Genomic DNA, 11052 nt, shown 5'->3' on the forward strand with positions numbered 1-11052 from the left:
TCTTTCATACATGGATATCCTTTTCCCCAGAGTCATGTGTTAAAAAGGGTCAAGGTTCTATTAATAAAATCAGAAATCAAGGGGCTGGAGAAATCCCTCAACTGGTTAAGAGCACTGGATGCTCTTGTAGAAGACCCAGGTACAATTCTCAACACCCACATAGTGGCTCACAGCCACTTGTGACTCCTGTTCCAGGGGATTTGATACCTTCTTACCTCCCCAGGACCAGGCACACATATGGAGAACAGACATACAAGCAAGGCAAAACATTCGTACAATAAAAATAAATAGATATAAAAATAAAAAATAGAACTCATAATTCTTAATATTTTTTTGCCTATGTGTATTTTTTTAAAGAAGATTTATTATTTTGTTATTTTTATGTGTGTGATTGGATCCCTTAGAACTGTGAGCTGCCATGTGGGTGCTGGGAATGGAACCTGGGTCCATTCTCTGTAAGAGCAGCAAACGCTCTTAACCGCTGAGCCATCTCTCCAGTACAGTGTGTGTATATTTTTAAAAAGTCTAGCCCCCTCCACTGAATCAGTTTATTAAGTTTATAAAGAAAAAAAAAAAAAGAGTAGAATTCAGGAGGGTATTCTAAAACTCCAGGTGTATGATGGCACTGTGAACAACGGGACCTAGTTCTGCATAGGACCAAGGTGCAAGAGACAAGGTGAGGGGTTCAGGGCCTGCTGTCCACACTGGAAACAGAGATGTCTGGGATACAGACTGACCACCGGCAGGCACCCATGCTCCAGGGTGACTGGCTGCTTCATGGAGGCTCTAGGAGCAGGATGCTCCAGAGCTGCCCTGGGGTGGCAGATGCCAAGCCACTTGGCTCTTCTTTGCTTCACCCTCTGCCGGGACCGGAGGTGGGGAGGCACCCTTGGTGTTCCCTCTCTGGGTGCTGCGGGGCCACCTTCATTCCCTCTGGTCTCCATTATCTTCTATGTGTCATCAAGGGGGCTGCGGCTTACCTCTGAGGTTGTCAGACATGAGGGCTACTCTGGATGCTTCAGCACACAGGAATGTAATCAACTCAGCAAGGCCACATTGGCAACAGCAGCCTGCCCAGCCTGAGCGTCTCCATCACAGTGACTTAAGGAAACAGGCCCCACCCCTTTCCTCACTTGCCCAGTCCTGCTAGTGCCCCTGAATGCCTTGGCAGGCAACACCCTTCCCATGTCCACAGTTGCTCACTGCCTGACTGATCAGGTGGGCCATCTTCCCACTGCACACTGTGAACCTGCACCCCAACTTCTGGGCCCCTCACTTGGCACCTCCAGCTCAAGACAGCCCTGTTACACTGGTTTTCCATCTCCCCAAAAGTTCCTCCTCCTTCCCAAGGACTGTCCCCTTTCCCCCAAAGAGAATATACACATATTTTCCATTTATTTCAAGGCATGGATCAGACACAACCCCAGGTTGGGGAAGAGACAAATGGATACAAAACATGGAAAATGAAAGGATCAGTTACAGTGGAGAGGACACCAACAAGGTATTAAGGCTCCAAATGTGAGTACGTGTAGGTGCCCATACACGCACACACACCCCCGCACAGAGTGCCATCCACATAGGGTCAGGGGCTGGATGCAGAGGCTGGTCACTGCACACAGCTGCCTCGAATATTGCAATTCTATGTAGTCAGAATGTTAACAGAATGGGAAGACTATATTGGTCAGGGCATGTGGCAAGCATGAGCCTCCTTGGCCTTTGGGGACACCCCTTAGGCACTTCCCTTGCTTACAAACTCACACTGTAGTTGGCAAGGGCACTCCTCTGGCTGTAGGGCAGACGTGAGTGCAGTAACTACCTGAACAGGCTTCTGTCCAAACAGCTTACCAACAGTATGAAAGTCCCAGTGTCCTCACCAGAGCAGCTGCAGCCTGTCCACGCTTGTATAAGCACAAGGTAGGCAAACTGTCCAGAAGTCAACATCACCACCCAAAGAACCCTGGGAAATCTTGGAGTCTTCTGCCCTGCTGCTCCTGGAAACCTCTCTCTCCTGTGCTGCAGTGAGTGGCCGTCCAAAGCCAGCGCAGACCCTTCTGAGCCCCAGATCTAATGCCATATGGCAAATGGGGGCTGGCTTGGGAGTGGCAACTTGAGAAGACCAGGGGCACGCTGCAGGGCAGGAACTGCATTTGGCTTTAGCATTAAGGCCGGTGCTAGGTGGAGGGCCCTGTAGGAGAGGCCAGTGGTCCCTGGAGGGTCCTACAGCTGGGGTCACAGCACCCTCATCGCCCAGGTCCCACATATCGTCCTCTTGTAGGAGGATCCTTCTGTCCCAGTGGCCACGCCTGTGGGTCTCAGTGCCTCTGCAGGCTGGTGTAAAGTGCTGGGTGCCTAGGAGGGAGTTCTGCAGGCGTCACCTTGCTGATCCCAGGGGCTCTTATTTGAGGATATAGTTAATGAAGAGCTGGCATGTCAGGAAGATGCAGAGCAGGAACCAGGAGCGGGGGTTCTGTAGGAGGCTGGGGACTGGTGCCTGCCCGGCACGAACTGTGCAGCTCAACATGGCTGAGAGGTGCCTGTAATGATAGGGAAGAGACCGTGTCAACACCAGCATGGCCACCCTCCCAGCCAACAGAGTAGTCTGGGACAAGATGACATGTTGGTGTGCTGGGAACATGGCTACAAGTGTGGGTGGGAACTCCGCAGGGAGAGAGATCCAAGCAGGGCAGGAACCTGGGTATCAATTGTGGGATAGGAGGGTCTGGGCCTGGGGACTAGGCCTCTTGTATCCTTCCTGACACCCCTGAGGTGATGGCTAAATGGTATCCTCCTCAAACCTTTGTTGAAGTCCTGACCCCTGGACTATTTGGGGATGAGATCTCTGAAGAGGTGGCTACACTAAAAGGCTTGCTGAGATGGACCCTTAATCTAGACTGGGATCCTAAGAAGAGGGGATCAAGACATAGACACACAGATGGCCATGTCTGCAAGCCAGGGACAGGGCACTGGGAAAAGCCAGGCTAAGACATCCATCTTGGACTTCTAGCCTCTAGAATATAATACACTCAGTGTCTTGTTGACATCCCAGGCTGTGTGTTGACCAGGGACATAGAAGCAAACCCATCAAGCTTGGACTCTTGATGTCTGCTCTTTGTCTTTTGGACGTACCAGGTAACCCTTTCTTTGCCCCCAGAGCTTAGGAAAGGAGCAACTTGAAAAAAAACAAAAACAAAAACATGTGACTGTATTGTTGAGACATCGGATAAAGGCATGAACCTGGATTGATTTAAGGATACCTAGAAACCTGGGTAAGCATCTGGGAGCAGGAGGGTGTCTCCATCTGCCCACTTCACAGCTCCTCAGCCTTCAGTGGGGCTCCCCACTGTGACATTAGAATAACTCCAGAGACCCTAGAATGCCCATTCTCATGAGCTGGTTGGTATACATTTATGTGATTGCAGGAGGAAAAGCGAAGAAGGCCAGCAAGCATTGAGACTCATGGCTTCAATGACAGCTGTCTCCAGGGAAAACACATGACGTGCACAGTCCACAGAAAAATAGAGATGTCAGGCTTGACTCATCTCCCAGCACCCCTTGCCTCTGACTACAAGCCGATTCCCCCCCCCCCCCCCCCCCCCTCCCTCCTGTGAATTAATGAGGCTTTTTTTTTTTTTAGACCTCTGGAGGACACTGTGACTCAGCAAGGCAGGAAAAACCAGCACTTGGCGTGGGATGCTACAAAGTTGGTAGAATCATCTTTTATTTTTTCCTCTGGGGCCAGGATACCACCCACTCCAGGCTCTCTGGCCCTAGGATCTTGTCACTCCACCCTCCCCCTTGCAGGCCACTGCATGATCCTCTAGCCAGCAGATTTCTCAACTTCCAAAACTACAGTTGACTTCAGCCAATGCACGGTCAGGTATCTAGACCTCTGCCTGTCTGGTGCCTGCCTGACCCAGGAGGTACAGGGCACATTCCATGCCAGTCTCCACCCTCCCTCCGTCTCCCAGCTCTGACTCATTTCCCTCCAGCTCTACCTCTCATCACCAACCAATCCGCTTGGCAAGAGCTGAAAAGGAATCACAAAGTACTATGGCAGTCACCTGTGGGGTGTCTGTAGGATGGGCACAAAGCTTGCTCGCCACACCCTCTCTATTCTGCTCCTCCCCCACCCCTAGTTGGCTCTGCTATTAACCCATTTTACAAAAGAGAACGGAGTGTGGTGGCGTATGGTGCCCTCACGTGATACTGTGTGCTGATAGGAACTGTTTGGCCCTGTTCACACCCACAGAGGTCACACAGTGTGGTTTTTCAGACACTCCCTTTGCCTTGAGGATCATCTGTGAGTGGTGCCGGTGAGTTGCCGGAAGCCTGAGGTGTCCAGGATGGCTGCTACCTGCTTTCACACACCTGGGAGGCCCCCTTGGCCCTGAGGAATTCCCCTGGCCCTCACCTTCTTCTAAGCTCCTTGCCTGTGCTCACTGGCTCCTGCATGAAGGCGGAGCTCTCCTGTGCTGGCGGCTCCCTCCACCTCCTGCGTTCTTACCTATTCAGCTCCTGCTGAGCTTCCCGAATGGACAGCACCGCCTCTTGTAGCATCAGTAGCCCGTGTGCCTCTCGCCTGCACCGAGGACATGGGCTCTCACTACCTGGATGTCCAGGATGGAGACAGCAGGGAGAAAGAGATGGGGGTCAGCTGGGATGAGTTGGCTGACCAAGCTCCTGATCTACCACCTGAGAAACCCTCGGAGCCAGCCACAGACACAGAGAGACAGGGAAAGGTTGGGAGGGGATGCCGGCTTGGGCTAGCCTGCAGACCTTAGAGATGAGTGACCAAGATGAGGCCGGTCCACTGCAGAGGTGGGGGCAGCGTTGGGGAGACGTAGATTGCTCAGTAACAGCCCTCGTCTCTTGAGGGCAGAGGCTGAGGCAGGGTGAGGGGCTGTGCAATGGACAGTGCCCAACCAACCTCTCACAGTATCCCTGCAGCTCAGGAAGATCCTAGCCTTGGGCTACTTCCACCCCATGCCTCATTTTTGAGAGTTGGTTCATGCACGCTGGGCTGGATTTGAACTCACTATGTAGCTTTATCTTAACTCTTGATCTCCTGTGTGACCGCTGGAGTGCTGGGTTATAGGTGGGCACCACCATGTGATAATATTTACGTTATGTTGGGACTGGACCCAGGCCTTCCTATGTGCCAGCCTGGTATTTTACCACTGAGTCACACACCTGGCACTCTCTTTTCTTCCCCATGTCCTGGCTACAGCCCTCATCAGGCCTGACTGCGCCCTGTGAGAAGGCAGTTCTCTTAGGGATTGGGCAGAGCAGGATGAGCAAAGATGGGCTGACGTTGTGTCCTCATCTCTGAAAGGTGCCTCCTGGCCCTTCCCATCCTGTAGAGGGGCTGCAGGCAGGGACCAACCAGCTCTCTCCTTCTGCCCTCTCTGCTAGTCAAGGTACAAGGCATTCACTAGCCAGGGCCAGGACTTGCCTGGCATGTATGAAACCCTTGGGAGTCACTTACCGGGAACAAAGTCCTCGTCAGAGAGGTCTGGGCAGGACTCGGGTGTGGAGCCACTGCTCTCGGTGACCTGGCTATTGCCAGAGGGCTGGTCACTGGCTTTACGGAGCCGCCGGTCAGAGCCAGGCCCCTGTAAAGAGATGGAGTTACTGTATCTAGAATCCCTTCCCTTAGGCCCTTTGGGGACAAGGTGGCCTGTTAAAGTCAGGATGCACTAGAGTAGGGCAGTGTGCAGAGGTCGGATCTGATGGCTTTGCAGTTGGACACAGGTGTTTTGAATCTCCATTTGGCACGAACTGCAGCCATCCCATCTCTGGGGCCTCAGTTTCCCATCAGGAATATAACACTGTTGAACTCCTCTGCAGGAATGAGAACCAGCCAGCTCTGCATGGTCTGGCCACTGGGTTGGCACATGGTCAGTTCTAGTCACACCTGGAACCCAGAGCGTGTGGCTAGGACCACCTGATGGAGCTATTCATAGCCCCACCTTATGTAAGGGCATCTCCCTCCTTCTATTCTCAGAGCTCCCCCAACCTTTTGGCGTCCCTCCTGCCTTTCCCAGACCCTAGGCATGTATAAATGTTGGTTTCTTCTCTTCCTTCCCAGGCTAGCCCGTGCTTGGGTTTGTTTAGTTATAAAATAGGAAAAAGTGACTTCAGGAGGTAATAGGCTGTCATGAAGTCTCGGACTGTGAGGCCCAGGGTGCCCACGAACCAAATATTCTGCATCTTGGGTCCCACGCTGGGAAGGAAGAAGAAGAAATGCGGAGCCTGGCGTCAGTGGAGGCCCACTGCCAGGTAGGGTCTGAAATATCAGAGATGGGTACTGAGGGAGGAGGGCCAGGTGGCCGGGTGAAGGGAGGGTAGACCTCGAGGTAGCCATACCCATAGTTGAGATCAAGCCTGGGCTGGGGCCTTGGTGAGGGGTACCAACCGTGTGCCTGGACCCTGGGCTCCCGAGGAAGGCTGTCTGGCCGGACATAGTCTCCCTCTGTAGAGTGTGAAGAATCCCATCTTGCTCATATTGGGCGATGTCCTTCAGGGGGTCCCAGGGGCTGAGGCTGGAGGATCCAGATGGTGTCATCAGTAGAGGTGACCCTTATGGGAGAGGGTTCTGTCCTAGCCTAGACCTCAGCTTCCCATGGTGACCCAGGGGATGGCCACTGTCCAGGGGCCGTAAGGAAGGCTTAGAGGGTCTATCTGACCACCCCTCCTTATACCTTATCCATGAGGTACTGCTGAAGACAGGGAGAGGAGATTGGTGACTCCATGACCTCCCCAAGACAAGACAGGCCCAGTGGAGTCCGTCTGCAAGTGTCAGCCCTACTGCACAGGCCCCGGGGCCACCCGCCACTCACTTCTCATATCGGTAGTGCCATTCCTGGGTGAGCGCATCCAGGCGGAACAACTGTGGCTTCCACGGAGTGAGGTTCTGCTGGTGCTCCCGGGCCCGCTGCCGCTGTGCCTCTTCTAGCACAGACTTCTCCTGTGTGGCTTTGTGCTGGTCACCCTCACGGATGGCCCTGGTGACATGCTGCCAGAGCCTGCGGGCCAGAGAACCAACACGTCATGAGCTCAGAGTGGAGGGGTCCCATTCATTGGCAGCCCAGAACCAGTCCTGTCTCTATTGGAAGGAAGCTTCAAATGCTCTCTGCTTGGATACCTTCAGTGATGGGGGGAGGGGGCAGTGAAAGAGGGCTGGCTATCTTGCAGGAAGCCTGTGTCTCCCACGTTTTGATTCTACAGTATGAGCTGTATTTCTCCTAAGCTGGGCCTGCCACCTACAGGGATGTCCTTGTTGGCAATAATGGGGCCCTCTCCCTCCAGTTGTCCCCAGGAAGACACGTGACCTGGCACGACGGATCTATTAATGGGGCCGCCCTTTCGAAAGACATCCTGGGCTGTGCTCTCAGCAGCATGACCCTGACAACCCTTCAACAGGTCATCACAGTCTGTGGTCAGCAGGGCTCCTGGGTGCAGGGCCTCACCTCTCGGACTCCAGCTCATTCTGCTCTTCCAATAGCACCGTGTGCCGCTTCAGCCGCTGCCTGCGGACCTCCTCACTCGGAGTCCAGAAGAGCTCGGCACCTCCGCTGCCCTCTTCCTTGATAAACACATCTCTGTCCTGCCCCAGATGGCACAGCAGCATCAGAGCTGCTGGCCTGGTTGGTGACCACCCTAGGGCCCAAGCCAGGCTCACCCTGAGAGATGATGTCTTACCCAGTGTCCAGTGAGACGTGCCAGGACCTCCTCCCCTGACATGATCTTCCCAGAGATCTGGTTGATGCTGGTGCTGCTCCCAAAGAATGGCTGCAAGAGCAGACAGATGAATGGGGAGGAGAAGGGTCCTACCCGGGTCCTCAGAAGTACAGAGGTCATTCTCATGACTATGGCTTAGACGAGGCTCACTACTAGAAAAAGATGCCCTCATTCCAACACCTCAGTCTCAACTCAGATCTATAGTCTGCCACCATTAGGACAATGGGACTTAGATCCTCAGGTTCTGCTGTGTGGCCTGGGGGAAACTCCTTTCTCTCTCTGGGCCTGTCTGTCCTCTGGGGATGCAAAGAAATCAACCCCCAGTTGTACTTGTTTGGGGCACTGGTGCAGAAGGAGGGGACCAGCCCTCCCTGCCTGGGCTCCATGCACTGTCTCCCACAAGCTGAATACAGTACCTTGAGCTTGAAGTCCAGTTCTGCCTGGAGGTTGTTCTTCTCGCATGCGATGGTCACTTTGCCCCCCAGTTCCATGGTCATGGTGCCATAGAGGATCCCTGAAATGCAACTGGTGTCTGGATTCAGCCCTGAAAGCCTGTGTCACCAGGCAGCCAAGGAGGGTGAGTGAAGGGGTTTGCTGAGATGGAGCCAGGAGGCTGCCTGTCCTTCGCTGGGTCAGCTCCTTCAGGAGCCCCGATCTCAGTGTCTGACCAATCACATCTGTGACCAGGTTCTGCACCAGCTCTGGAACTAGAGAATAGATGCTTCTGTTCCCCACTGTCCCCCAGGACTGTTCCAGTGTGTCTGTTCTCCTCTGTCCCCCAGGACTGTGCTGGGTCCATCTGAGAACTCAGTATGTCTTTTTCCTCAATTCTCTTCCTCATATGAAAAACAATCTAATTTTTAAAACTGCCACCATAATTGCGCTGATTTGGATAAAAATGGCCCCCATAGGCTCATAATATTTGATTGCTTGTTCATTAGGGAAAGGTACTGCTTGACAAGGATTAGGAGGTGTGGCCCTGTTGGAGTAGGTGTGACCTTATTGGAGGAAGTGTGTCGCTAAGGGTGGGCTTAGGGGTTTCAAATGCCCAAGCCAGGCCCAGTGTCTCTCTTTCTTCCTGCTGCCTGCTGATCCAGATGTAGAGCTCTCAGCTCCCTCTCCTGCACCATGTCGGCCTGCATGCATCTATGCTTCCTGCCACGATGAAAATGGCCTAACCCTCTGAACCGGAGAGCTGGCTCAGAGGTGAATAGCACCAGCTGCTCTTGCAGTGGACTGGAGATCGATTCCCAGCACCCATATGGTAGCTCAATCTTCTAAGTTTATTTCTAGGGTAATATGATGATGTAACGCCCTCTTCTGCAAGCATGTGATACATACACATGCAGACAAAACACACAAATAAAATAAAAATAAAAGGGATAGCCAGGCAGTAGTTGAGCACACCTTTAATCCCAACACTTGGGAGGCAGAGACTGGGGTATCTCTGTGAGCCTGAGGCCTAGAACATGTGACTATAATCCCGGTAAGATCAGGGCAACGGCACAGGTAGCCAGATTTTGCTGGAGTCTGGCTTTGTCTGCCTGTTTCTTTGAGTGCACATCTGCCCTCCTGCTTTAATGCGCTTGTTGTCTCTGGCCAGGTCTGCATCAGCTCTGCCACAGACTTAGAGTCACTCGAGACAGGAGTTTTGCAGGCAGGGTGTGGAGACTTAGGAGCATAAGGCAATCACTGCTCCCCAAATTAAGCTCCACTTGTCCAGGTCATCCTTTGGGTTATTAGAGCTATGCCAAGTCAAAGGTAAAGTTATTTTTATTTCTTAAGACATGGTCTCACTATGTAGCCCTAGCCTTGAACTCACAGAGACTTGCCTACCTCTGCTTCCCAAGTGCCAGGATTAAAGGTATGAGCCATCACACCAGGTTTAGGATAGATTCTTTTTTCTTTTCTTTTTTTTAAGATTCATTTTATTATGTATACTGTGTTTTTCTTGCATGTATGCTGCAGGCCAGAGGAGGGAACCAGATCTCATTATAGATGGTTATGAACCACCATGTAGTTGCTGGGAATTGAACTCAGCACCTCTGGAAGAGTAGCCAGTGCTCTTAACCTCTGAGCCATCTCTCCAGCCCTAGGACGGATTCATTCTTTTTTTTTTTTTGGTGCATGCTCAGGAGGTGCACTACCAGTGAACCTCAGCCTCAGCCCCCACCAGAGGGAGGTTAACTACACCTGAATTTGGAATCACAGCTGGGGTGGGGTGTCTGTCTAGGAGGGTGTTTCCAAGGTAAGGTTTAACAGAGGAAGGAAGGCAGAGGATATGGGCGGCACATCCCTGGGGTCCTTGGCTGAAGAAAAATGAGAAACCAGCTGAGTGGGTGTTCATCTCTGCTTCTTGACTGTGGATTCAATATGAGCCATGGTGTCACCTACCTCTCCATGGTGGACTGTACCCTCAAACTGTGAACCAAAATAAAACTCTTCCTTCCTCAGTTGCTTTTATCACATCACAGCAATAAAAAAAATAACTGGTAGAACCCTCCATGCCACGACTGAAGGCTAGCCTGGGCTATCGGGGGCATGACATAGACACTCACCTCGGCAGTGGGCATAGGGCATGGTGAGGGTGTACTCCTCTTTGCGGTTCAGGAAGATGAGCTTAGCCTTGCCGTCCAGGAGCGCTGACAGTGAGTTCCCTGCAAGGACAGGGCAGGGCTGTTGAGGGCACAGACCTTTAGCTACTGCTGGATCCCAAGGTCTGCGTGTCCTTCCAACGTATTCCAGAGTCCCCAGTGTCTCCGTCTGGGGATGGTAATCTGGGGATGGCCTTGGATGTCATAAAAATCTCTGTTTAGTTTGCACACGTTATGCATCCTGAGAAATCATCTGACCTGCAGCATGTCAGTGGTCTAGCTCAGTTACTCCAGCAGCGAGTACCAGGGAGGAGACTATGAACCTTTTGGAGCATAGGTGGGAAAGGTGAATGGAGCCTGGGTGCAGGTGCCCCAGATGCTACCTTCTGCTTCTACTGGGCACACAGGGGCCCTGAGCACACACCTGCATACAAGCGATGAAGTGCCTGATAGAGAAAGGTGTTGGTGAGATTCCTGGGCACTGAGCCATTCCCAGGCTCAGAGCAGCACAGGACAGAGCATGTCCTGTGATTACAGGATGCTCCGGCCTGCTTGGGACACTCAATGGCCCACCACCAGCCAGGCTACCAAAACATTTGATGGAACTCATACAATGGGACACTGTGTTTTCACTTCTGTGAACCTACTTACCTTCTTTCTATCTATCTATCTATCTATCTATCTATCTATCTATCTATCTATCTATCTATCTATCTAT

At 52.4% G+C, this 11052-nt stretch overlaps 1 protein-coding gene across 2 annotated transcripts in view; it reads right to left on the reverse strand.

The window, feature by feature from the left end:
* Positions 1–1378: 1378 nt before the first annotated feature.
* The window catches only part of Osbpl5 (oxysterol binding protein like 5), a 52188-nt gene continuing 42514 nt past the window's right edge, over positions 1379–11052 (reverse strand). The window contains exons 14-22 of one of the 2 annotated variants that reach the window (XM_055614737.1): positions 10299–10397; positions 8157–8254; positions 7702–7791; positions 7470–7606; positions 6840–7025; positions 6416–6542; positions 5486–5612; positions 4505–4607; positions 1379–2534 (exon numbers count right to left, since the gene is read on the reverse strand). In XM_055614737.1, the coding sequence (XP_055470712.1) occupies positions 2396–2534; positions 4505–4607; positions 5486–5612; positions 6416–6542; positions 6840–7025; positions 7470–7606; positions 7702–7791; positions 8157–8254; positions 10299–10397 (1106 nt within the window). In that variant the 3' untranslated portion in view covers positions 1379–2395. The remainder of the gene's footprint in view (positions 2535–4504; positions 4608–5485; positions 5613–6415; positions 6543–6839; positions 7026–7469; positions 7607–7701; positions 7792–8156; positions 8255–10298; positions 10398–11052) is intronic. The other variant, XR_008720972.1, reaches the window with a different exon arrangement.

Source organism: Psammomys obesus, unplaced genomic scaffold (assembly GCF_907164565.1).
Source record: "Psammomys obesus unplaced genomic scaffold, mPsaObe1.curated_primary_1811, whole genome shotgun sequence".
Lineage (NCBI taxonomy): Eukaryota > Metazoa > Chordata > Mammalia > Rodentia > Muridae > Psammomys > Psammomys obesus.